The sequence below is a fragment of the Episyrphus balteatus genome, chromosome 1 (assembly GCF_945859705.1).
Source record: "Episyrphus balteatus chromosome 1, idEpiBalt1.1, whole genome shotgun sequence".
NCBI classification, from domain to species: domain Eukaryota; kingdom Metazoa; phylum Arthropoda; class Insecta; order Diptera; family Syrphidae; genus Episyrphus; species Episyrphus balteatus.
The window spans coordinates 103,790,493-103,815,656 of NC_079134.1; the positions used below are offsets into that span (position 1 = coordinate 103,790,493).

Below are 25,164 nucleotides of genomic sequence, written 5' to 3' on the forward strand. Positions count from 1 at the left end.
ATAAACATAAGGCGTGTTTTTTTGGCATTTCTATCCGTAGCAGGATTTCCAAAAAATCAACACTGAACAAAAATTTATAAGCACGCACCAAGAGAAAGGAAAACGTAAACTTACACCCCTAATTAAAATTCTATCCGCAGGTTGGTTTAGCTTCTATTCCTATCGGCAGCTGCGTGTTGTTTTTGTAATGCATGTAAACGGCAACTGCGGATACGGATAGAAATGCCAAAAAAACACAGCTATAAGTAAACCAATGTCATTTTACCTTTCTAATAAAATAAAATATAAATTGATTTTCTTGTACCTGGGGAAGTTATTCATACGTGTGTGCAGTCGATTGCTGCAATTAGGTACCCTTGGGAATCTGGCTACCTTATAAAATGCTTGTTAAAATAATGTTTCGTTTTGATTCGTTGGCATTTTCATATAAAAAATGAGACTAAAGACACAATGGCTTAAGTTGCTTTTATAATTATCACACTATCTCTGGATGAATTAATTCTGGCAGTCACCAATGCAAATATAAAAACTTCCAGTCGCATAGGACCTTAGCGCTATTATAATGGACGCAAACATTATGTTTACCTTTCTGTTTTGTATTGAATTTTGTCTTCTATCAATGCATAACCCTTTCCAACCCAAGCTATGAAAATCCATATAAAAAAATGTGTTTTAAGTATTATCGTGTCAAAAACATCACAACTAAGAAATATGAATAGCAAAAAGGTATTTTCGAAAAAAATAAATATCAAAACTAATGTGTTACTCTCATGTTACATGTAAGTGGGATGGCGGTTGTTAGTACAAAAACCGGTTTTCGGTTTTTCCGGTTTTTTTCCTTTCATTTAAACCGACCGGTTTTAAACCGGGCCAATAAACCGGTTTTTGGAAAAACCGGTTTTCGGTTTTTTTTTTGCTTGATTTATAAAAAAACAAAATTAAACCTAATTTGTCAACCAAAAAAAAAAACTTTTCGAAGAAAATCCCTGAGCAAAGCTTTTTTTAGTTTGATTTTGTTATAAGGGCCAATTTATTGACTCTCCATTAAACTTAAATCGCCATTAAAAAAGGGAATTTCAAAATTTAAAACCAAATTCGTTTAATTCAATCTCTTTTAAGGATTTTTTTGAAGTTTGGCATCATTAACTAATTGAGCATTAAATTTAGGGCCAATTTATTGAGTCTCCATTAAATATTGAATTTTATCACTTTAGTTAACGGCGTCGTTAAACTAATAACGCCATTAAGTACATTCCATTAAATATTCATTTTATTCACTCTTCTTTAGTTAAACTCCTTGCCGTTAATGGAAACTTTAAATTTAAAACTCTGTTAAAAAAATCCCAAGGAATTTTAATTTATTTTGAAAAATTAATCTGTCAAAAGTTAGTATTTTGTCATATCAAATAGATTTATTTCTTGTTTTCTTGTTTTTAACGATTAAGAAGCGCGTCTCTAGATACTTTTAAGAAATAGAAACCCTGTCTAAAACCTCCATTTGCTCTAAAAATCCCTCTTAAAAGGTCGAATTTGGGGTTTTAACTAAAACGACTTTTAAATTTAATGCTCAATTAGTTAATGATGCCAAACTTCAAAAAAATCCTTAAAAGAGACTGAATTAAACGAATTTGGTTTTTAATTTTAAAATTCCCTTTTTTAATGGCGTTTTAAATTAAATGGAGAGTCAATAAATTGGGCCTTAAAAGTCGTTTTAGTTAAAACACCAAATTCGACCTTTTAAGAGGGATTTGTAGAGCAAACGAAGGTTTTAAACAGAATTCTATTTATTCACTCTCCATTAGCGTCAAATGTCATTTCATTTATTATTTTATTAAACAAAGTTTCAGTGTAAGTTAACAATTAAAAATGAATAAAACATGCATGAATATGGAAAAATGGGATGGTGAAAATGTGTTCAATCAATTTCATAAGACCAACGTTTGGTAATTGGTAATTTTGGTTTACAGAAAAAGTCGTTTTTGTGTTTTTTTAGTTCAACGACATGTACGTTATAGGAATGAATTGCTTCAGGTTTTGGTCACTACTGGCACCCATTTCTCTCTCGCCAGACAAGAATATATTTATAGGCTTGCCAGAAATTTTTGAATCTATGGGTATGAGGGTTAAATGGACAACACTTTATTTGAGATTTTTAATAGACACATAAATTCAAAGAAATTAATTCATTTCTTATCCACTTCACAGAGCGCAGAAGAGCACAGAGAATATCTTCACGACTAGTGAAACTAATCAGGGTTGAGATGCTGCGTAATCCTAATTGTAACACCTTCTGTTACGGGTCATCATTTTTGTGTTTTTATATTGTTTATCCTTCAAATCTTCAAATTTAAATATATTTTATTTGACAAAAATATAGCTTTTGACAGTTTAATTTTTCAAAAAATAACCCTGCCATATTTTTAATGGAGTTTTAAATTTAAAGTTTCCATTAAGAGCCAATTTATTGAGCCTCCATTAAATTTTGAAATTTATCGTTTTAGTTAACAGCGTTGTTAACTATTGACGCCTTTAAGTATACATCATTAAAAAATTCATTTAATTCACTCTACTTTAGCTAAAGTCTTTACTTTTAATGGAAACTTTAAATTTAAAACTCCATTAAAAATATCCTAGGGATTTTTTAGTTTTTGAAAAATAAAACTGTCAAAAGCAGAAATTTGTCAAATCAAATATTTTTAAATTTGAAGATTTGAAGGAGATTTGAAGATTTGAAGGAAGAAAAAACAATACAAAAACATAAAAGCTATAGCCCGTCAGTATTTTGGAGCCGTAGAATCTTAAATGAATTGTTGTCTATTTAACCCTCATACGTACGTCATACCCATAGAAAAAAATTTCTGGCGAGCCGTAGTCATTTTAAATTGTAACTTATTTTTGGAATAAATACCTATGTATGTCCCTGCAAACATATTCTATTCTGGACTGTTATAGGTACATGCATAATTTTTTTTTAATGATTTCTTAGCTTATTCCACGAACAATTTTTTTTTTCAAATAAAATAATAATGAAATATTAACTGGAATGACATTTGACGCTAACGGAGAGTGAATAAATAGAAATCCTTTTTTAAACCTCCATTTGCTCTAAAAATCCCTCTTAAAAGGTCGAATTTGGCTTTTTAACTAAAAGGACTTTAAAATTTAATGCTCAATTAGTTAATGATGTCAAACTTCAAAAAAATCCTTAACGGAGACTGAATTAAACGAATTTTGTTTTTAATTTTAAAATTCCCTTTTTTAATGGCGATTTAAGTTTAATGGAGAGTCAATAAATTGGGCCTAAAAGTAAAGACTTTAACTAAAGCAGAGTGAATTAAATGAATTTTTAATGATGGAAACTTAAAGATGTCAATAGATTAACAAAGCTTTTAACTAAAACGACAAATTTCAAAATTTAATGGAGGCTCAATAAATTGGCCCTAAGAGTTCTTAACTCACTCTTAATAGGAGTTTTGAGGAATTTGTTAAGCCGAATATGAATGAAAATTTATAATTATATGGTAAGTTGAGAGAGGGAATGAATTTTTTGAGGGTTTTCACTTTTTTGTCTCGTCGGATCTTTTTTTTGTTGGACGTTTTTTTTTCAGCCGGTTTTTTTTCGGTTTTTCGGTTTTTTTTGTAAAAACCGGTTTAAACCGCGAGGACAAAAAAACCGAAAAAAACCGGTTGACCGAAGCAAAAAAACCGAAACCGGTTTAAACCGGCCGGTTTTTACCATCCCTAAGTAACATGCACTGCCTATGACCAACAAAATAAAATGCACGACTGGGTCGCACGAACTTGCTCTTAGAGTTAAAGTTGCTTAAATTTTTAAGACTTTTTATACCTATAGAAATTTGGAAAAAAATAAAATTCGTTTAAAAAAAAAAAAATAAAATAAAATCTGAAATTAAATTGCCCTCAAAAACAAGTATGCAGTTTTGATTGATATACCTATTAAGATGCATTTTAAGAAAAAAATTTTCAAAATCGTTAGAGCCGTTTTTTTAAAATCAACATCTGAAAACAAAATTTCAAAAAAATTCAATGTCCCGTTTTCGAAAATTTGATTTTTCAAAAAAAAATTTTCAAAATTTTTTTAAAAATCCAAAAATTATTTTTTTTTCAAAATCTTATTTTGGGCTTGTATTTAAATTATATAAATGCTTCTTCACAAAAAGTTTCGTTGAAATCGAATAAGCAGTTTCGGAGATAATCGGATTTGAAAAAACGGTTCTATGGCAGGTACCGTTAATAATGATTCTCAAAAAAAAAATTTTTCATTGAAAGATAGACCTTAGCTTAAAACTAACATTTGAATTTTTTAAACAAAATCGTTAGAGCCGTTTTCGAGATATTTCAATTTTACTAAAATCGGTATATGACAAGTACCGTTATTTTTGGTCCAAAAAAATTTATTCCAAAAACCCCTCTGGAGAGTCGCCAAATAACGCTACATACCAAGTTTGACATTAATCGGTCCATCCGTTTAGGCTGTAGCAGGCATGGAAAAGTCGATACAATTGTATCGAATTCGATACAAATGAGTTTGCTCGAGTACAAAAATACAATTCGTTTAAATTCGATACAATTATTTTGCATCAATCTAAGATTTAAAAAAAGAGGAAACCGAAAGTTAAAAAAAAACGAGAGCTCTATTTGTTTAAGTTTTAATTGAATTCCAGATTTTTTGAATTAAAATAAATGTTGCAATTTGAGTGTAGTGACTTGTTTTTTTGAAAATATTTATAAAACTGATCAAGTTGTTCTATTTTTTCGACATTCATCAGCAAATATTGAAAATGTTGTTGGAATCTGAGACTTATCAAGTCGAAATGCAAAAACTGAATTCACTATCTTATAAATTCAGGAAAAAAATGAAAACAATTTTCAAAGTATGTAAAGCATTAAGCCCGGAGTCCTGCAGACTTTTAAATGGAATAGTCATGTTAGTGTAGATTAAAGTTCGTGAACTTCAAAGAAAACACGTTTGTCTTTATGCTGGAAATGTGTTCACATTATATCTGTTTAAAAAGTTGTGGTAATTACCGAGTATTTCAAGTCTGTAAAACTAATTTTAAGTTCAAAAGTGAGTCATTACCTAAAAACAACAATTATTGCACTTTTAATTTAGGTCTCCACGATTTTTGCATTTTTTTTTTTTTAATTTTTTTAATACATAGTGTTTTGTGAATAAGTACTTTTCCCCATATTTATCTATACCGCAATTAAATAAAAATTTCAATTTTACGCAGAAATTAATGAAATGTATCTTAATGGAAAATTTAAGAGTTTTTGCAAATGAAACATTTTGATTAAATTTTATTTTATTAATTACTCGCGTGAAAAATATATTTCAATACAATTATACCCATTTTAGTACAATACAAATGAAATTTTCAGTAAAATTGAAAAATCTCATTTTCCATCCCTGCCTCTCTGGCTGAACCAAAACCATTCACACATCCATGCAAGCTTCGTACAATCGTATCATATCCATATACACACATACCATCATAAATGTACTAATTTTTCGTTACGTTTTTTCTTAGTTAGCTCCCCATGCCAGGCCTGCGTTAAAATCTATGCAATAGCTTAAAATCATTAATTCATTGAAATTTTTGAGGCGCTCGATTTTTAGACGGGGTAGTATCTAAAATCAGTAGATGGAATTTGTTTCGTTCAACAAATTTTTTAACCAGCGGAGTTTATTATACATATACGAGAAAATGGTATATTTTTTATATTCAATATGCATATCACGAAAGTGCAAAAAATACTCCAAATATTTTGGTGTATTTTAGACTTTTGTGCTACTTGAGTTCCGTATATGGTTCTTAAAATATTCAGAAATTAATCTACTTTCCACAGTTTTGGTGGGTAATAATTCCACAAAAAAAAAGGTGTAATAAATTCCCTTCCACGGTGAGAATTTATTCCACTTCAAAAAGTGTAATAGATTCCCACTTGAAGTGGAATAAATTCCCATGTAGAGCAGATTCCCGTGGAATTATTTCCCTGCACCTTAGTAACTTATGACTGTGATAATGTATGATATGAAAAACTTTTAGCGTTTGTTTTAATTTTTTTACAGATCGAGACTCGAATTTATTATGAAGACCTGATAAAACTTCCCATTTCACAGATCGGGAATTGATCGGTCATATTAATGTATTTGAAAATTCTGAATAATGGTGCATAGTAATTTTTAATACGTTCTACATTGAATCAATGGTGAAAAATATATTCATTAATTTTCTAAAAAGCGTCCCATGCTTAAGTTACAGTTTGTCACAACAATTTTTGTAAGTGAGATGGCAGAGTGGTAAAGCACAAGCTTGTCAACCCAGGTGTAGCAGGTTCGATCCCCAGCGGATGCCAATTTTACTTTTTTTTTATTTTTTTAAATGTGTGAACAACTTAGATTTAAAGTGTGCTACTTTGATTCAATCATTTTCCACTTTAGGCTAAAAATGTAGTGATTTTCCATTGATTCAAAGTGGTTTCCATTGATTTTACGTTGTTTTTTTGGCTCAGTGTACTGTATTATCATAATTCATAATACTAAAATTTGGCATTCAGAATCCTGTACATAGAGGAGGTATTCCTTTCTCTGTGATCCTGTAGCTGTATAAAGTGTATAAGCAAAATACTGTATTACAAAATTCTATCCACACCTTGAAATGCCGAAAAAAACTATTTCTGCACAAAAAATGATAATAGGATAACAATGACAAAAAAAAGATAAGATTAAAGGTTTAGGTACCTTAGATTTTTTTTTTTCATTTCGTCAGAGGCTCAGGTTATTTGCAAAAGCAATTATTGTTTAATTGAAACTCTTAAGAACGTTTTGGTTTTAAAATTTTATGATAACAAATTCTTCAAAAAATATACATAAATGTACTTAAAATGTTGTAAATAGGCTGCAAAATTGTTCTGATATTGATTAAATCTAAAAAAGAAACCACTTTTGGCTTAGGCAGTAAAACTTTTTTATTATAAATTTCGAACAAAAGTTCGTTTATTTTCAAGAAACCCGAACGTTCAACATCAACTGCCAATTTAATACTTTTAGTGCCATTTATGTGTACTATTTCCATAATGTTAAGGTTATATTTTTAAATGACTTTTTAAGCTTAAAAAAATAAAAATAAATATAGATAATTCGAACCTACGAATTACGAGTATCTACGGCTTTTTTTATAGTTAGTTACAGAAATTTCATATGGGGCTACACAAGGTCTATTTTTTTAGCAATCAGAGAAGTGGAAAAAAGGTCACAAAAAGTAATCAAAGGATTTCTATGATGCGTTTTTCTGTTTTTAAATATTTGTTGCTAAAGTGTCCCCCTTAAAAAAAAAAAATAAATCAAAAAAATACTAAATCTGTTCCATAACATGACCAAGTGTCAATGGCTCTGATCGTTAGTAACATCCTTAGTTCTTTTCAAGTGCCTCGCAATATACATAGGTATACATAGAAATGAACATTAACAATTTTCTAAAATTAATCGATATTTTTCGTCATCTGCATGTATTTGTTCCTCTTTTTACAGGTAGGAAATGCACTTGTTTGCATTGCTGTCTACACAAACTATTCCATGAGAACGGTAACAAATGTTTTTATTGTCAACCTGGCTGTAGCAGATTTTTTAGTAATCCTTGTATGCTTGCCACCTTCCGTTGTGTGGGATGTCACGGAAACATGGTTCTTGGGCCAATCCATGTGCAAAATTGTTCTTTATTTTCAGGTAAGTTACCTTCGGAAACACGTAAATGTTTGTAGATAAACAACACACGCATAGGTATGTGTTTATGCATTATAATAAAAGAACGTAGTCAAACGATGGATATGTAGGTATATTACAATATGTAATTCAAAGAATTGTTACCTACATTACTGCAAATTAAATTTATAGTTTAATTTAAAAGATAAACAATAAGTAGCAGTTTAAACTCATAAGTAGTTACTAAACAGTATTATAAAGCTAGAACTACAATGAAACATAAAAAAAAACCAAGAAAAAAGAGTAGAAACAAAATATTAAATATAAGTTAAGGTACCTAGGTATGTAGGCATATTGATATGACATTAAAAACTAAAGGTATTTGAGTTTTTCTAGTGGAATTAAATATGGCAAAAAAGGGAAATTTTTGTTTGCTCTAAATCTTCGTTTTTGCATTCTATAACTTGCCTTAAAAGTATAGAAAAATCTAATGTCAGTCAGTCGCATTTTTCAAAGTCAAACCACGAGATGTAGATTTACAATAATTTTTTTTTATAAGTTTTGATAGCAGGCATAAACTTGAAAATGTGCTTTTTGAATTATTACAAACATTGAAATTTTTGCGTTTTGCGAATCGAAAAGTTCGTAATATAGTTCTAAAAATAACCAAACAAAAACAGTATGAGATTCGTTTAAGTTTATCAGCATGCGTTTTAAGGTCAAACAAAATGTTTATGTGCTCTAGATCAAAAGATATAATATGTTTAGAAAAAGATCATCTTTTTACCGTTATCCAGGATATTGGATAAAAATTAATTGAAATTTTGAACAATAATAGTTTATTTCATTATCTATCTACATTCTACAGTATAAATTTCATTCATCTACGATGGTCGGAAAAAGTATTTTGACAAAATGGACATTTTTCTTGCTGATGAGAATAATCTGTAACGATTAAACATAAAATAAGGAAGTTGACGGTTATTTTATAAGTATATAATGGTGAATCTCAAGATGGTCAACGTCAGTAAATAGTTGGTATTATGCTTCCCCGCTAAACGAGTTGGAATAGACCCCCCTCCCATACGATTTTTTTCTTATCTCGACCCAATCTACACGCTCTAGCTTTTTCGCACATTGCTCCTGACGACAGTCACGATCTCGAATGGGATCACAGCTCTCCCACTTAACGGCTTCACATGTGGGGTTCGCCGGGTTGACCTTAGAAAACGTCGGCAGGCCTCTCTGTTTTGAATGGTTCCATGTCTGAGGCCAACTGAATGCAGTTGTTGTTGCATTCGTCTTTTCCAGGAAGAAGGTCGTATGCGATCGGCTTTTGAACTGGGTTCTCAAGGTTTCTTTTTTGTACATGACAGTAGTAGCTTAAACGGTCATGCTGTATTTTATACAAGACGGTATTTTTGACGTGAAGGCTTCCTTGACACACTACAGACTTTCTATCGGCCGATAGTTTATTCGGATTGGGCTCCTAGTGTGCGCACAGGCAGCAAACTAAATAGTGGGCCCTGTAGGAAGTATTTTAGTTTGAAGGCAATTGTGAAGCTAAACAAACTTTTTTTTGATCAAACAAACTTTTCACTACAATCGTTGTAGTGTGCGCACTTTTATACATTTCCATACTAATTAATTTTAGAAAGTTTGTAGTGTGCGAGGCTGTTAAGAGCTATGGGCCGATAGTTTAGTCGGGTTGGGCTCCTAGTGTGCTCACAGGCAGGCGACTAAATAGTCGACTGGGTAAGAAATATTTTAGTTTGAAGGCAATTGTGTAGCAAAACCAACTATTTTTCTTATCAAACAAACTTTTTGATCGGCCGATACTTAATCGTTGTAGTGTGCGCACTTTCATACATTTGCATACTTATTAAGAGACCGACTAAACTGTCGGCCGATAGAAAGTTTGTAGTGTGCGGCGGCTCTTAGAGCCCCTCTTAGGGATCTAAAAGGCACCTCATACTACAAACTTTCGATAAAAAAGTTTGTTTGATAGAAAAAAAGGTTTGTTTTGCTACACAATTGCCTTCAAACTAAAATATTTCTTATCCAGTTGAATATTTAGTCCCCTGTTTGTGTGTACACTAGGAGTCCAAACCCGACTAAACTATTGGCCGATAGAAAGTCTGTACTGTGCGGGGGCTCTCATAGTACAGGTAAAAAAGTACATAAAATCAACAAATACAAAAAAAATTGTTACACTCATGAAACTTGGCAAAAAGTTTGCTTTTGGGATGAGAACCGGCTCGCGGAAATTACGCCAGATTTTTTTTTGGAAAAAAAGCAAAAAAATTTTTCATACAAAATCTGGCTTTTTTTCCTAGGCAAAAAGTGCAAAACTTTTCTGGCTGGACTCACCGCGCAGTGCAACACCCGGCCGTGGCGCAATCGCTCAGATTATAGCTAGTTTTGTTTTTACTTATTTTTTTTTTTCAGTTTTTTGTTAGAGTTAAAAAAAACTTTTCTGGCCTTTTTTCCAAATTGAAAATGGAAAATAAACCGGAATTTGTTAATTTTCAGGTCCTTTTTGCAAAACGAAATATGGAAATTAAGCCTAATTTCCATTTCATTTTCCGACTCTTTTTAAATAGCTGTCTGGCACAATTTCCAATATTTATGTCTTTTTTTACAAACTATTTTCTGGTGTTTTTTCCAATTTTAACCAAAATAAATGTTCTGGCGTTTTTTCCAAAAAGAAATCTGGCGTAATTTAAATTTAAATTTTAAATTTAAATTAAATTTTTACCTGCTCTAGATCAAAAGAAAGAACATGATGAATTGAATATTTTACCGTTATCTCAACATTGTGAATACGAAAGTGATTGAAATTTTGCACAAATAAAGTCCTTCGTATTATCTATTTACAATGTAATATCTTTTGAAGAAAAAAAGATAAAAATAAAAAAGGTTAAAAACGGTCAAAAAACTTATGACAAAAAAACTGTTTTTCCCGTTATTCAGTCAAAAATCATTTTAAAATGTCAATTTTTTGCGCATGCATGCGCACGGCTACGTGTTCTATAAGTTTGAGATTCTTTGAACACTACGAAAAATTTAAATAGTAGTAGGTGTTTTTCAAAAATTCATATTCTGAAACGCAGAGACTTAAAAAAAAAATCCGTATTAGATTTCTTATTTTGTTTTTTATTACCTTTCGAATGACGTTTTTCAAATTGTCAAAAAAAATGTTCCCTACCTATAATCACGACTTTGTCAAGGTCTACCATGTTTTAGTTTTAGAAAACTATTTATTACTTGGTTTTGAAATTTTTTATCCGTCAAATGACGGATTTTTTAAAAATCCTTCATTTGTATTCAATTTTAGGTTATTATCTTTAAAATAAGCTATAAATTAGTTTTAAGTCATAGCTTGTACTAAGCTTAAATAAATAAATAAAGAAATAAAGATATTTGTATCTCTAATAGTTTATTTTTAATTTTGAATTGAAAATTTTGACAAATTTTGACTTTGACAAATTTCAAGTGCAACGGGAGAAAATTTCGTCATTTTTTTGTGGTGGCTGCCATGGTTCATCGATTTTTAAGACGTTATAACGTCAAAAAATTGTTTATAACACATGTTTTTAAGGTAGTTTTTGATGTTGAATCTAATGATAATAAAAATCAATCAATACGATTGCTCTAAGAAAAGTTATAGCCGATTAAAAACAAAGTTGCTTGTTTTTTTACTTCAACAGGTAAAATATAACCGAAACCCATGTGAAAAAGATGCTACACTGATGATATTCGGGATGAAAGTTTTAGATAAAGGAGGGACAAAGGATTCATAAAGTTCTTAAAAATATTTTTGGTGAAAGGGATTTTTTTGATGGGTTGAGTTGTGTGGGAGAAAGGTGTCATAACAGCTGACACAATTTTTTAAGCTTTAAGTGAAAAAGTTAAGTTTGTTATAAGAACTAAGAATAGTAAAATATCTTGAGTGAAAGGTTTTTTTTTAAGAAACGATAAAATTTTGAGTACCTCAAAAACTGGGACAAAATTGTTACACCAATGAAAATTGGTAAAAATGTTTCATTTATAACACAAACCAAGAATCTAAGTATTCTATAAAAAAAATTTAGGTGAAATAGTGTTTTTTTTTCAGTAAGGAAAATCCGGGATAAGTCCGATAAAATCAATGGTATAAGAGTTACCGTTACGAAATTTATTAAAAATGGTGTCTTTCCCATGGGAATTACGAATAAAATAAAACTATAATTTTTTTTTCATGTGAAAGGGTGTTTTTCTTAAGTGTAGAGAAAATATGGGTATTTTTGAAAAAGTGTATATGTATATAATATTAGGTATAGTAATACTAGTGGTACCCTATTGAAATTCAGCAGTTATGTTACTTTTGAGATAAGAAACAAGAATCTATAGTGTCTATAAGAATATTATTGTTAATTAGTGAAAACAAAAATGACGGGTCACCCTAATGAAATTTGTTGAAAATATTGAATTTGGTATTGAAAGCAACAAAAAAGAGTTTTCATAAAACAATTTTGTTGTAAGGGTGTTTTTTTCGAACGTGCTGCAGCGGTGGTGCGGTGTTTTAGAAATTTGTGATCATAGTGCGGACGTGCTGCAGCGGTGGTGCGGCGCTTTACAGATTTTTGATCATAGTGCGGACGTGCTGCAGCGTAGGTGCGGCGGTCAAAAAGTGCTGCGGACGTGGTGCAGCGGTGGGGCGGCGGAATTCCATTTTTACTCTGGCTTTAAAAATTCAACTTCTATTTTTACTCGGGGGGTTACTGAAATTTCTTGAAATTTTGTTTTGATATGTGAATTAATTATTTCTCAAGACTGGTATCCAAATTATTTTGGAAAAATTTTTGAAAATTTTTGCATAGAAAAAATAACTTTTTAGAGCCCCCACACACTACAAACTTTCTATCGGCCGACAATCTAATCGGTTTCTTAATTAGTATGAAAATGTATGAAATTGCGCACACTACAACGATTAAGTATCAGCCGATCAGAAAGTTTGTTTGATCAAAAAAAAAGTTTGTTTTTCTTCACAAATATTTATTACCTAGTCGACTATTTAGTCGGCTGCCTGTGCGAACACAGGAGCCCAGCCCGACTAAACTATCGGCCGATAAAAAGTCTGTAGTGTACAATTTAAAAAAAAATCCAAAATTTTTTGGGCATGCAAGAAATCTAATGCCATAGGTACTTCATTTGAAAATTAAGACCATTTAAAAAAGTGTTTTCGTAAAAAACAACTTCTTTACATTTCTTTAAACATTAATGATAAAATTTAACTATAATTGCTTTTATTATCTTATTATAAAAAGCTTTAAAATTTTCAACAATTTTTACTATAAGAGCAAGTACGTGCATTTTATTAACTTTTCATTCGTTGATTTAGAGGTTAAAATTTCATTACAAATTTTAAATATTTTTTAAAAAACTTTTTTAAGGAATATTTATTTTTCTATGAAGTGTCTTTGAACCATATTCTAATGTTAGGCTTGGTTTTCGAGTTAAGTAAAGAAAAAAACTGAAAACATATTGAGCAATAAACACTCCTTAATGAATTTGTTCCATTCAAAATCGCGAGGGCGATTTGATTGCTTGATACACAACTCCCGCAACATCATTTTAGGAAAAGAAAATGTGTTTACATTTCAATTTAACCATGTAAAATCATAATAATGATTAAAATGGTAACCGTAAATGCAGGGCTGGTTTTAGGGGGGGGGCAGCCTGGGCCGTCGCCCAGAGGCGCAAGCACTGAGGGGCGCCGCAGGCGCCCCTAACTTTTACAAAAGTTTAATAAATAACGAAGTCTATCCAATCGATGTTTTATTTATTTTTACTTTCAGAAAGGCCCCAATTTTTTTCTATTTTACTTTTTCAATGACGCTCGTATTGTTTGTTTTAAACTTTTTGAAGAATGAAGGCGCCCCCCAGTTTTGAGTTAATTTGTTTGGCTTCCGGAAGGACAATGGTGTCCAAAATCTTCGTTCATCTTTGAAGAACAAGGCGCCCCAATTTATTTTGAAAGACTAAAGCAATCTTAATATTCCTCCAACCAATTTAATTTTTGCAAAGGCGCCCCTATATATAAAACACTAAATCATAGCTGGTAATATCCAGGCTTTAATAATGAATAAAGAAACAGAAGGGAGACAGACAGAATCCCGAAATTAAAAGTCCAGGAAGCCCAAAACCCAGAATACCCTAAATTCCGAAAACCCAAAAACCCGAAACCCCAAAATCCCGAAAACCCAGAATCCGAAAATCCCGAAAAACCTAAATCCCGAAAACCCAAAATCCAGAAAGGCCAAAAATTGACAGCTTCTCCATTTCTCATAAAAAACTACGTTTGTGTGTGAGAATAAAAGAATAGATCTGTTCGTTGTTCCCTCCTCCAGGGCACTCAAGTCATGTCAATTCACTGTCAAAAAAATCAGAGTTTCTCGGGTTTTCACTTTACATCGAACGCCTTTAGTTTCATCAGCGAACATCGAACACAGAGGAAATAACTCTGGTTGAAAAAGGATCTACAAAAAACGCTTGACAACGAATTCGGAGCGACCCAGAGTGCCCTAGAGCTCACAACGAACAAACCTAATACTTATAAAGGTATGTCGTTTTCGATTAGCCGTCCGGAATCGTTCAGAAGCCTGCTACAAGTTTTTTATTCTCCTACTGAAAAAAAAACAAAAAAAATTATTTGATTTTTCACCAATACAGATATTAAGATTCAGAATTGGGTGGAAGTGATTCAAACTTTTTTATTGGATTTCAGAATGAGTGATTCCAATCGAAAACGACATTAATGTACCTAGTTGAAAAAGTTTTTGAAAAAATATTGTTCAAATAAAACCAACTGTACCTACTCTTTAAATGTGTTTAAACAAAAAAGTCAGAAATAAAGGTAAACTTGTCAATTGAGCTTAAATGACATGAATATTTAATTTTTTTTTAAAGTTAACCTTATGTACTTTAATAAACTGCACATTGTCAATAAATGCATTAACAAGTATATGAGAGGTAAGACATAATCTGCTATTGCTTTTTTCGTGATTTTAAAAATTGTTTCAAAATGAATTTTTTTTTGAGAGGCGCCACTTGCAATCTTGCCCAGGGGCGCCGGTAGTGCTTAAACCGGCACTGCGTAAATGTAAAAAAAATCGTATGTTTTTACCGCCTATTTTGGATTGAACCTGAATGTAAAATTTGTCATGTACAGAAATATGTTTATTAATTACAATAAGAGTTTTCAAAACATGTTATAAATGAAACATATGCACCGATTTTCATTGGTGTAACAATTTTGTCCAAGTTTTTGTGGTATCTACTTATTCCGAATTTCATCATTTCTTAAAACGAACAAGATAATTTTGTAGATTTTTTAGATTGTTAACTCTTATAAGAAACGAAACTTTTTCACCAAGTTTAAAAAATTAAAAAAATGTGTGTCAGTTGTTACGATAACTTTCTCACACGTAACTCAACCCATCAAAAAAACACCCTTTCACCAAAAATTTTTTTTAGAAATTTTAAGAATCTTTTGTCCCTGGTTTATCCAAAACCTACATCCCGAATATCATCAATGTATCCTGTTTTTTCACATTGGTTTCGATAATATTTACCTGTTGCAATCGTATTGAGGGCCATTTGCTGAATCGAAACTTAAATAATTTATGTCGAACATAAACTCTTATTCTCTACTTTTTCCTCTGCGTAAACTGTCACAATTTGTTTTTCAATATTTAGATGGCTAGTTTTTTAGTTGCTTTGTCAGGATCAGTTTAATCAAAGCTGATAAAAGCGTATTAATAATAAAAAAAAAACTTTATTATTTTTGCTAATTTCCTGTTTGCCAACTTTTTTTTTGGGTGCGTACCTATATTCATATATATATTTTCCTTAAACATTCGAATTCACAATCAAAAGTTTCTGTAAAAAAAAGTTAATTAAAGGAGTGAATAATGAAAAATAACCAAACTGCGGGTTGAATAAGAATTTGCAATTAAATTTTGCGACCAATGTCAATGTGTAAATCAAGCCAATAAACGCAAAAACCTGACCAATAACTTTTTTATTCAATATAATGCATTTTTTTTAAGAGATCGCCACAAAATCTACTAGCCCGATCAATCTAGAAATTTTATCAAATTTAATTTAAGTAAAAAATTTTTTAATGCAGTTAGGTTCCTTTGATGGAGGAGAATATAAAACCACAGTTTTACACCAAAATTTGATATGGCGTATCCCCGAAAATGACCCCTGACCCCTAGGTAGTACGGATTCAAATTTTAGTATGTTGTAGTTCATGTGAAGCTCATTACAACTCTCTATGGATGCAACCCCCTTGCCCCAAGTATACCCCCTCCTCAGCCACCTTCTTACCCCCTTTTTTACCCCATTTGTACCCTTTTAATGGGTTGAGTACGATACTTAGGCGCCCAGAATTGATAACGGTTTTTTGAAGAGGAGTCCAATAAAATCATATTTTTCTATAGAAGGGGTGATCTATCTCCCCCCCCCTACCCCGTTTAGGTGGGAGGGGCAATTTTCTAAAAAAAAATATTTAAATTAAAAAGTTATTAAAAAGCAACGGCAACACTTACAGCTATGAATGATACCATTTTCAAAAGCCAGAACTGCACACTTGATTTTAATTTATAAAACAAGTTATTTTAATGAATTGTTTTTGAAATAATCGATTTTTCAGTGTTCAGTGTTTTTTAAAAACTTTTTTTCCAATATTTTGACTTAAAAATCTAATATTTCAAAAACAATTCATTAAAACTTGATTTATAAATTAAATTAAAGTGTGCAGTTCTGGCTTTTGAAAATGGTATCATTCATAGCTGTAAGTGTTGCCGTTGTTTTTTAATAATTTTTTAATTTAAATATTTTTTTAGAAAATTGCCCCTCCCACCTAAACGGGGGCGGTGGGGGGTAAATAGATCAATCCTTGTATAGAAAAATTATTGAATTGAACTCCTCTTCAAAAAACCGTTATCAATTCTGTGCGCCTAAGTTATCGTACTCAACCCATTAAAAGAGTACAAATGGGGTAAAAAAGGGGGTAAGAGGGGGTATACTTGGGGCAAGGGGGTTGCATCCATAGAGAGTTGTAATGAGCTTCACATGAACTACAACATACTAAAATTTTATTAAATTCGACTGAAATCACTTTTTCCGTACTACCTAGGGGTCAGGGGTCATTTTCGGGGATACGCCATATCAAATTTTGGTGTAAAACAGTGGTTTTATATTCTCCTCCATCAAAGGAACCTAACTGCATCAAAAAATTTTGTACTTAAATTAACTTTGATATACAGGGTGTCCCAAAAGTAATGGATCAAACGAAATATGCAGATAGGCCAACTTTAGGGCTCTCAGAATTTGGTAACTTGTTCATCCCAAATCCTTACGGTTTTCAATTTAATGCAGTTTTTGTGAATTATCGAAAAATCTCGACTTTGCAACAGTATTTTGCTTCCTACGGTCATAATTGATTTTTGTTTTTTACAACTCTTTCACTAAAACATTGCCTAATAATAAGAAATAATTATTTAATCAAAATATTTTTTATTTCATACGCCATTTTGCTGAAAATTATGTAACAGTTCCATGTTTTATAAAAACTCAATTTCTTACTTTTATTTGAGAGGAACATCCAGAAAAAAAATTGTATGGTGTGATACTGGTTTATTATTTTAAAAACTTGCCGTGTTATTGCACTTTTCAAAAATGTATAAAAATTTCCAAAGTTCAAATTAGAACGAAAGATATTACAATTTTAATGCAAAAAAACAGGGTTTTTCAGAGCAAAATAACAAACAAAAATCGAGGCTTTTATTCAAAAAGAAATAAACAAACAACAGTCGAGGAAATGTGTTTATTTTTCTTTGTTATTTTTCTCTGAAAAGGCCTGTTTTGTTGCATTAAAATTGTAATATCTTTTGTTCTAACATCAAGTTTGGAAACTTTTATACATTTTTGAAAAGTGCAATAACACGGCAAGTTTTTAAAATAATTAACCTGTGTCACACCATACAAATTTTTTGCAGTGTGTTGCTCTGAAAAAAAATTAAGTAATTGAGTTTTTATAAAACATGGAACTGTTAATTAATTTGCAGCAAAATGGCGTATGAAATAAAAAATATTTTGATTAAATAATTATTTATTCTTATTAGCCAATGTTTTAGTGAAAAAATTGTAAAAAACAAAAATCAATTATGACCGGAGGAAGCAAAATACTGTTGCAAAGTCGAGATTTTTCGATAATTCACAAAAACTGCATTAAATTGAAAACCGTAAGGATTTGGGATGAACAAGTTACTAAATTCTGAGAGCCCTAAAGTTGGCCTATCAGCATATTTCGTTTGATCCATTACTTTTGGGACACCCTTATAGTGAAATTTTGTCTAGGATGATCGGGCTATACATGTTCGAACGCTATTTACACGTGTACATATAAATACACGTGTATTTACTAAATACACGTGTAAATAAAGTACACGTGTAAATATTTTTTAGATACACGTGTACACTAGAGTGGAGCGTTTTTGGACTTTTCTTTCAGATCACTGCGTGCAAGTCATGTTTTATGCCTTGTGGTCTTCTGAACATATTCTGGTTCTTTTTTTTTATTCGACAATGGAAAAATAAAAATCGGGAAGCCTCTGAAGATTGCTCGTATTTCACGAAAATCGATATTTTATGAGGCGTTAGAACCCATCTGAATTGACTTAATCTTTTTCATTTCACTACCTACTGCTAATAACTTATGCTGAGTGGTCTCTAGAACCAGATCTGATCTCCTATTCTGAGTCGTATATGGAAAAAACGAAACCGGGAAGGCTCAGAGAAATGCACATTTTCGCAAAAATTCAGTTTTTTTTTAAATTTGACATTTAGGTGTTTCCATAATTCTTGCCCATGCTAAATTTTTATTTCGAAGTCAAAATGGCGTAATAATTATACCGGTTAACGATTTATTTTTATGAATTTAACAATATTAAAAACATAAGTTTGTGGAAATCAAAAGATTGTATTGTATTAAAGAAAACCGTCTGCAGGTAAAGTTAAAAAAAAAAATTAAGCATGGGCAAGAATTATGGAACATAATTCATGCCCATGATAAAAATTCTTGCCCATGCTAAATTTGTATTTCGAAGTCAAAATGGCGTAATAATTATACCGGTTAACGATTTATTTTTATGAATTTAACAATATTGTAACGATGAATTACTGAACTACTTTTAAGATAAAAGTCTGAACACACTACCTACTACTGCAAAGGTAGAAATGTGAACGGACCTTTAGTAATTAAGAAAAATATCTCACTGAACACATCTAAAATATCCCACTGAACACATCTAAAAATATCTCACTGAACACATCTCAAAATATCCCACACTGAAAACATCTCAAAATATCCCACTAGACTGGAAGTATGAAGTGCCCTTCCTGGAAAGGAAGTTTCGAGAGACAGGGACGAGAGCCTTCGAGGACGTTCTCGAGTCTCGAGATTCCGGTATAAAAGGCAGCGTAGACACCGACCGGATACAGTTTAATTTTGAAAGTGAAAGAGTACAGTACAAAGTGAAATAAAGTGTTGCGAATTGTTAGTAGTAAATAAAGTGATTTAAAAGTGTGTTTGTTTGAGCGAATAATAAAAGTAAATTGAGTTGAAATAAAGTGTGTTCTTATTTGAACGGAAATATAAGTGGAAATTAAATAAGTTTTATTGTGAACCCGGAATAAAACATTACATGGGTGTCAGAAGTGGGATAAAACTTATTTATTTGTGCGAATCAGATAATTTCGCGAATAAAAAAAAAGTGCGCGTGTGTTTTAACAATAAACAAAGTGTAAAACATTTTGAAATAAGTAAAAGTGCTCGCGTTTTGAAAAGTTAAAATGGGTAAAACACTAAATCAGTTAAGTTTGACTGAGTTGAAGGCGGAATTGACTAAGCGAAGTCTTCCTACTGCTGGATCGAAAAATGATCTCATTATTCGTCTACAGGATTATTTAACCCAGAAAAACGAAGATTTGGATACATTTCAATTCGAGGTTGAAATGATAGAAGAACGAGTAAGTACTAGTTCCGATATGTCATCCATGATGGCTGTTCTCCTTGCAAAATTTGAAGAACAGAAAGAACAAATTGAGACACAACGCAAAGAACAGAGAGAACAAATGGAACAACAACGCACAGAGCAAAAGAACCTTCTAGATGAACAGAAAAACCTCATCGAAGGTAAGCTTGATGCTATCGAGAACAAGTTCATTGCTCTTGATGCTTCCATCAAAGGTGTTGAAAAGCAATCTCAAGAAAAGTTCGAGAAAGTTGAAGAAAAACTCGAAAAAGTAGAAATAAAATTCGATGACAAATTGAAAGGAATGGAAGTGAAAATGCAAAGTTTTACCGAAGAACTTGGCAAGGTTCGAAAAATTAAGGTGCGAGAAAGTTCTGGTGAGTATTTAAAGAAGAAGGAAATGCATCCACCAACCTTTGATGGACAAAGTTCTTGGTCGATCTACAAGAAACAGTTTGAGGCAGCTGCCACAACAAATGGCTGGGATGACGAAGACAAATGTATAGCGCTGACACTTGCTCTTAGAGGTCCTGCGGCTGAGTTGTTACAAACGTTACCACCAGAAAAGAATGGTAACTTTAACGCTCTTGTCCAGGTCATTGAAAAACGCTTTGGAGATGGCCATATGCAGGAAGTCTTCCGCGTCCAACTCAATACAAGAGTCCAGAAAAGAGGAGAAACTCTGCAACAACTTCAAGCAGATATTGAAAGGTTGGCTCATCTGGCATATCCGACAGCAGGAGACGACATTATCAATCAGTTTGCGACAGAAGCCTTTGTACGTGCTGTATCTGATATAAATCTTCAGCGAGCAATTAGAACAGCTGGAAAACGTTCCCTTCCTGAAGCATTAGCGTTTGCACTGACTATGGAAGCAGCAGAACAGGCTTCTCAAGGCGTTCATCGGGTAAGAGAAGTTGCAGTGGAAGAATGCTCTTGTCAAAAACTCGCATTCCAAAGAAACCAGAGGGACGGAGTTGCTCGATGCTGGAACTGTAACAAGACCGGACATCTCCAGCGGCAGTGCAGATTGCCACGAAGAAGAACTGCTTGCCAACACTGTGAAAACAGGAATATTGCCCAACAACAGGTAAGCGATACAACCAACGCTCATCCTCAACTTGATTCCCATTCGGGAAACGAGAGAACCAACTTCGAGGGGCAGAAGCTGGTTTCTGGTATCGATGGCCCCAGAACCACAATTCAAGTCTCACAGACTAGACGAGACAACAAAAGTCTAACAGTGGAGGCGACCATAAACAACAAACAACACGTGGCTACAATTGACACCGGTGCCACCGCCTCTATTGTACGAAGAGACTTGGTGAAGATGACATTGCTACATAACACCAACAGCTACCGTCTGAAGACAGCCACAGGAGAAGCAGCAAGGGTGTACGGTGAAGTTCGTCTTACGATCCGTATGGCAGAACTAGAGTTTTCGCATGTGTTTTTGGTGGCAGATATATGTGACGAGTGCATCATTGGAATCGACTTCATGAAGGAGCATGGAATCATTTTGGATATCGGTAATCAAGTCCTGAATACAGAAATGTAGAGATTCCAATGGTCTATGGCACTGAAAACTCGACAACAATTAGAACTGTCATCAAAGAAGTTAGTGCCTGCCTCCTTCTTCAGAAGTTTTTGTGTGGACCAAGTTAAAGGGGAACTTTGGAAGCCATCGATACCTCATGGTTGAACCAGAAGTTGAGCAAAATTCCGAAGACATCATCATCGGGAAGACTCTTGTGGCACCAAAGAACAACATGGTACCTGTACGGATACTTAACATCAAACCGTACCCAATCAAGCTTAAGAAAGGAGAAGTTGTTGGGCAATGTGAATCTGTGGCCGCAATAACTAAGATCAACGAGGTGGATACACAGATGACTATGAACTCGGAGAAACTAAAGAAACAAATTCTCAATTTAGACTACCGCAGGCTGAATGATTTGCCGAAGAAAGACAGCTACGAAGACAGAGTGCGTTTTGAATGGATTAACCTGGAAATCTTGCCTAGTCTATTTGGATGATGTCATCGTTTACGGAAAAACATTTGATGACCATTGTGAAAACCTAAAGGCTGTATTCCAGAGGCTACGAGAAGCACATCTTAAGTTGAATCCAAAGAAATGTGCACTTTTCAAGACCGAGGTTAAATATTTGGGGCATATCATCTCATCCCAAGGAGTGAAGACTGATCCTGAAAAAGTTGACACTGTGAAGAACTGGCCAACCCCTCAGGACAAGCATCAACTTCGGAGTTTCCTCGGTCTGGCAACGTACTATCGACGATTTGTGAAGGATTTTGCGAGAATCGCCCTTGCACCAACTTACGGAGAAGGGTAAACCCTTTAAATGGTCAGGTGAGTGTGAGAAAAGCTTTCAGGAACTAAAGCTGCGGTTATGTGAAGCTCCTGTGCTGGCCTATCCGACTCCAGGCAAACAATTCATCATTGACGCAGATGCAAGTAATGTTGGAGTTGGTGCTGTTTTATCGCAAGTTCATGACGGAGAAGAAAAGGTCGTTGCCTATTTCAGCAAGGTACTCTCGAAACAAGAAAGAAACTATTGCGTGACCAGAAGGGAACTTCTAGCTCTAGTATTGGCAACAAAGCACTTCCATAAGTACATCTATGGACAGAAGTTCCTTCTTCGCACAGATCATGGTGCGCTAAATTGGCTTTTGAACTTCAAAAATCCAAAAGGTCAAGTAGCAAGATGGATCGAGATACTTCAGACGTATCAATGTCAGATTCAACATCGAAGAGAAAAGCTGCATTCAAATGCAGACGCATTATCTCGGCGCCCGTGCAAGCAAGACTGCAAGCATTGCGCACGACTAGAAGAAAAGGAAGTTGTCGCTATTAGAAGAACGAGAGCTGATCCCATTTGCGGCTGGAGTAATGAAGAACTCAGAATGGCCCAACAGGAAGATTCGGACATCGAACCCATTCTTGCATGGAAGGAACATCAAGAGAAACCAGAATGGGCCGACATCTCCGACCGAAGCCCCACTCTAAAAGCATATTGGGCACAATGGGACTCACTTCATGTGCAAGAAGGGCTACTCAGGCGTAAGTGGGAATCCGCAGATGGTAAATCCTATGTAATGCAGCTAGTCGTACCTCAGTCAAAGGTAAATGATGTTCTCCGAGAGATGCACGGTGGAACTTCTGGAGGCTATTTAGGCATCAACAAGACGCTGGAAAAGCTACGACAGCAATTCTACTGGTTACGTATGAGAGAAGACGTTGAAAAGTGGTGCCGAAAATGTGATACTTGTGCCGCTAGCAAAGGACCAGCTAGAAAAATCCAAAGCAAGATGCAGCAGTACAATGTGGGTGCACCTTTTGAGAGAATTGCAATAGACGTAGCAGGTCCTTTTCCCAAAACCAACAACGGAAATCGATACATCCTTGTAGTGATGGACTACTTCAGCAAATGGCCTGAGGCATTTGCCATTCCAAACCAGGAAACCAAAACAGTTGTGGATAAGATTGTCTTTCATTGGGTGAGCAGGTTCGGAGTACCCATGGAACTTCATTCCGACCAAGGAAGGAACTTCGAATCTAAGATTTTTCAAGAGGTTTGCTCACTCCTTGGCATCAAGAAGACGCGAACAACACCGCTTCATCCACAATCTGATGGGATGGTTGAGCGATTTAACAGGACACTTAAGGAACACCTGTCAAAAGTAGTCAATGATAATCAACGAGACTGGGACCGACATATTCCATTATTCTTGATGGCTTATAGAAGTGCAACACATAGTTCTACTGGACATACACCATCGGAAGTCCTATTTGGCTCAACAATACGTCTGCCAAGTGAGATAAAATTTGGAAGTGTTCCAAACGAGCCACATGAAATGGATGAGTACGTAGATAACCTGAAAGGAACACTGGCTGACATTCACCAACGGACAAGGACAAATATAAAAGCGTCTAGTGACAGGATGAAAACAAGATATGACGCACGAGCGACAGCAACAGGGTTTCAAGAAGGAGAACTTGTGTGGTTTTACAATCCCCACCGACAAAAGGGACTATCACCGAAGCTACAACAAAACTGGGAAGGCCCTTACACAGTAATAACCAGAATTAACGACGTGGTTTACCGTATACAAAGAGGGGTAAGAGGCAAACTAAAGGTAGTTCATTGTGACCGTTTACATCGTTATAATGGTGATAGAAGCAATGGAGTTGTTCGGGACGAACAATCCTAAGAGGGGGGCAATGTAACGATGAATTACTGAACTACTTTTAAGATAAAAGTCTGAACACACTACCTACTACTGCAAAGGTAGAAATGTGAACGGACCTTTAGTAATTAAGAAAAATATCTCACTGAACACATCTAAAATATCCCACTGAACACATCTAAAAATATCTCACTGAACACATCTCAAAATATCCCACACTGAACACATCTCAAAATATCCCACTAGACTGGAAGTATGAAGTGCCCTTCCTGGAAAGGAAGTTTCGAGAGACAGGGACGAGAGCCTTCGAGGACGTTCTCGAGTCTCGAGATTCCGGTATAAAAGGCAGCGTAGACACCGACCGGATACAGTTTAATCTTGAAAGTGAAAGAGTACAGTACAAAGTGAAATAAAGTGTTGCGAATTGTTAGTAGTAAATAAATTGAGTTGAAATAAAGTGTGTTCTTATTTGAACGGAAATATAAGTGGAAATTAAATAAGTTTTATTGTGAACCCGGAATAAAACATTACAATATTAAAAACATAAGTTTGTGGAAATCAAAAGATTGTATGGTATTAAAGAAAACCGTCTGCAGGTAAAGTAAAAAAAAAATTAAGCAAGAATTATGGAACACATAAATGTCAAATATCTAAGGATTGAAATAAGATATCGACATAAATTAAATGCAGTTACAAAGGTTAGTGTTTTATATAAAAATTAAATTATTAACGAAGTTTTTAAGTAGTATTAGAATTTAAATTTCTATTGAAATATGTCAGAGGATGTCAAAGTAGCATTTTCTTAAATCCCCCATAAACGACGTCATTATTAAAGAAAAGTTCTCAGTGTGAGTGCTCCATAGCTTTTAAGGCTCAAAAAAGTTCTAGCAAATATAGCAAATACAAATAATTTGTAAAAGAAATGTGTCCTGGGCAGGATTTTATACAATTTAAAAAAACTGAATTTTTGCGAAAATGTGCATTTCTCTGAGCCTTCCCGGTTTCGTTTTTTCCATTGACGACTCAGAATAGGAGATCAGATCTGGTTCTAGAGACCACTCAGCATAAGTTATTAGCAGTAGGTAGTGAAATGAAAAAGATTAAGTCAATTCAGATGGGTTCTAACGCCTCATAAAATATCGATT

At 33.4% G+C, this 25,164-nt stretch overlaps 1 protein-coding gene across 5 annotated transcripts in view; it reads left to right on the forward strand.

The window, feature by feature from the left end:
- The window catches only part of LOC129906320 (orexin/Hypocretin receptor type 1-like), a 226,373-nt gene that overhangs the window by 102,508 nt on the left and 98,701 nt on the right, over positions 1-25,164 (forward strand). For 4 of the 5 annotated variants that reach the window (XM_055982037.1, XM_055982034.1, XM_055982036.1 and 1 more), the window contains exon 3: positions 7,556-7,750. The exons of the other annotated variant lie outside the window; for it this stretch is intronic. In XM_055982037.1, coding sequence (XP_055838012.1) covers positions 7,556-7,750 — 195 coding nt within the window. The remainder of the gene's footprint in view (positions 1-7,555; positions 7,751-25,164) is intronic. 5 annotated transcript variants of the gene reach the window in all.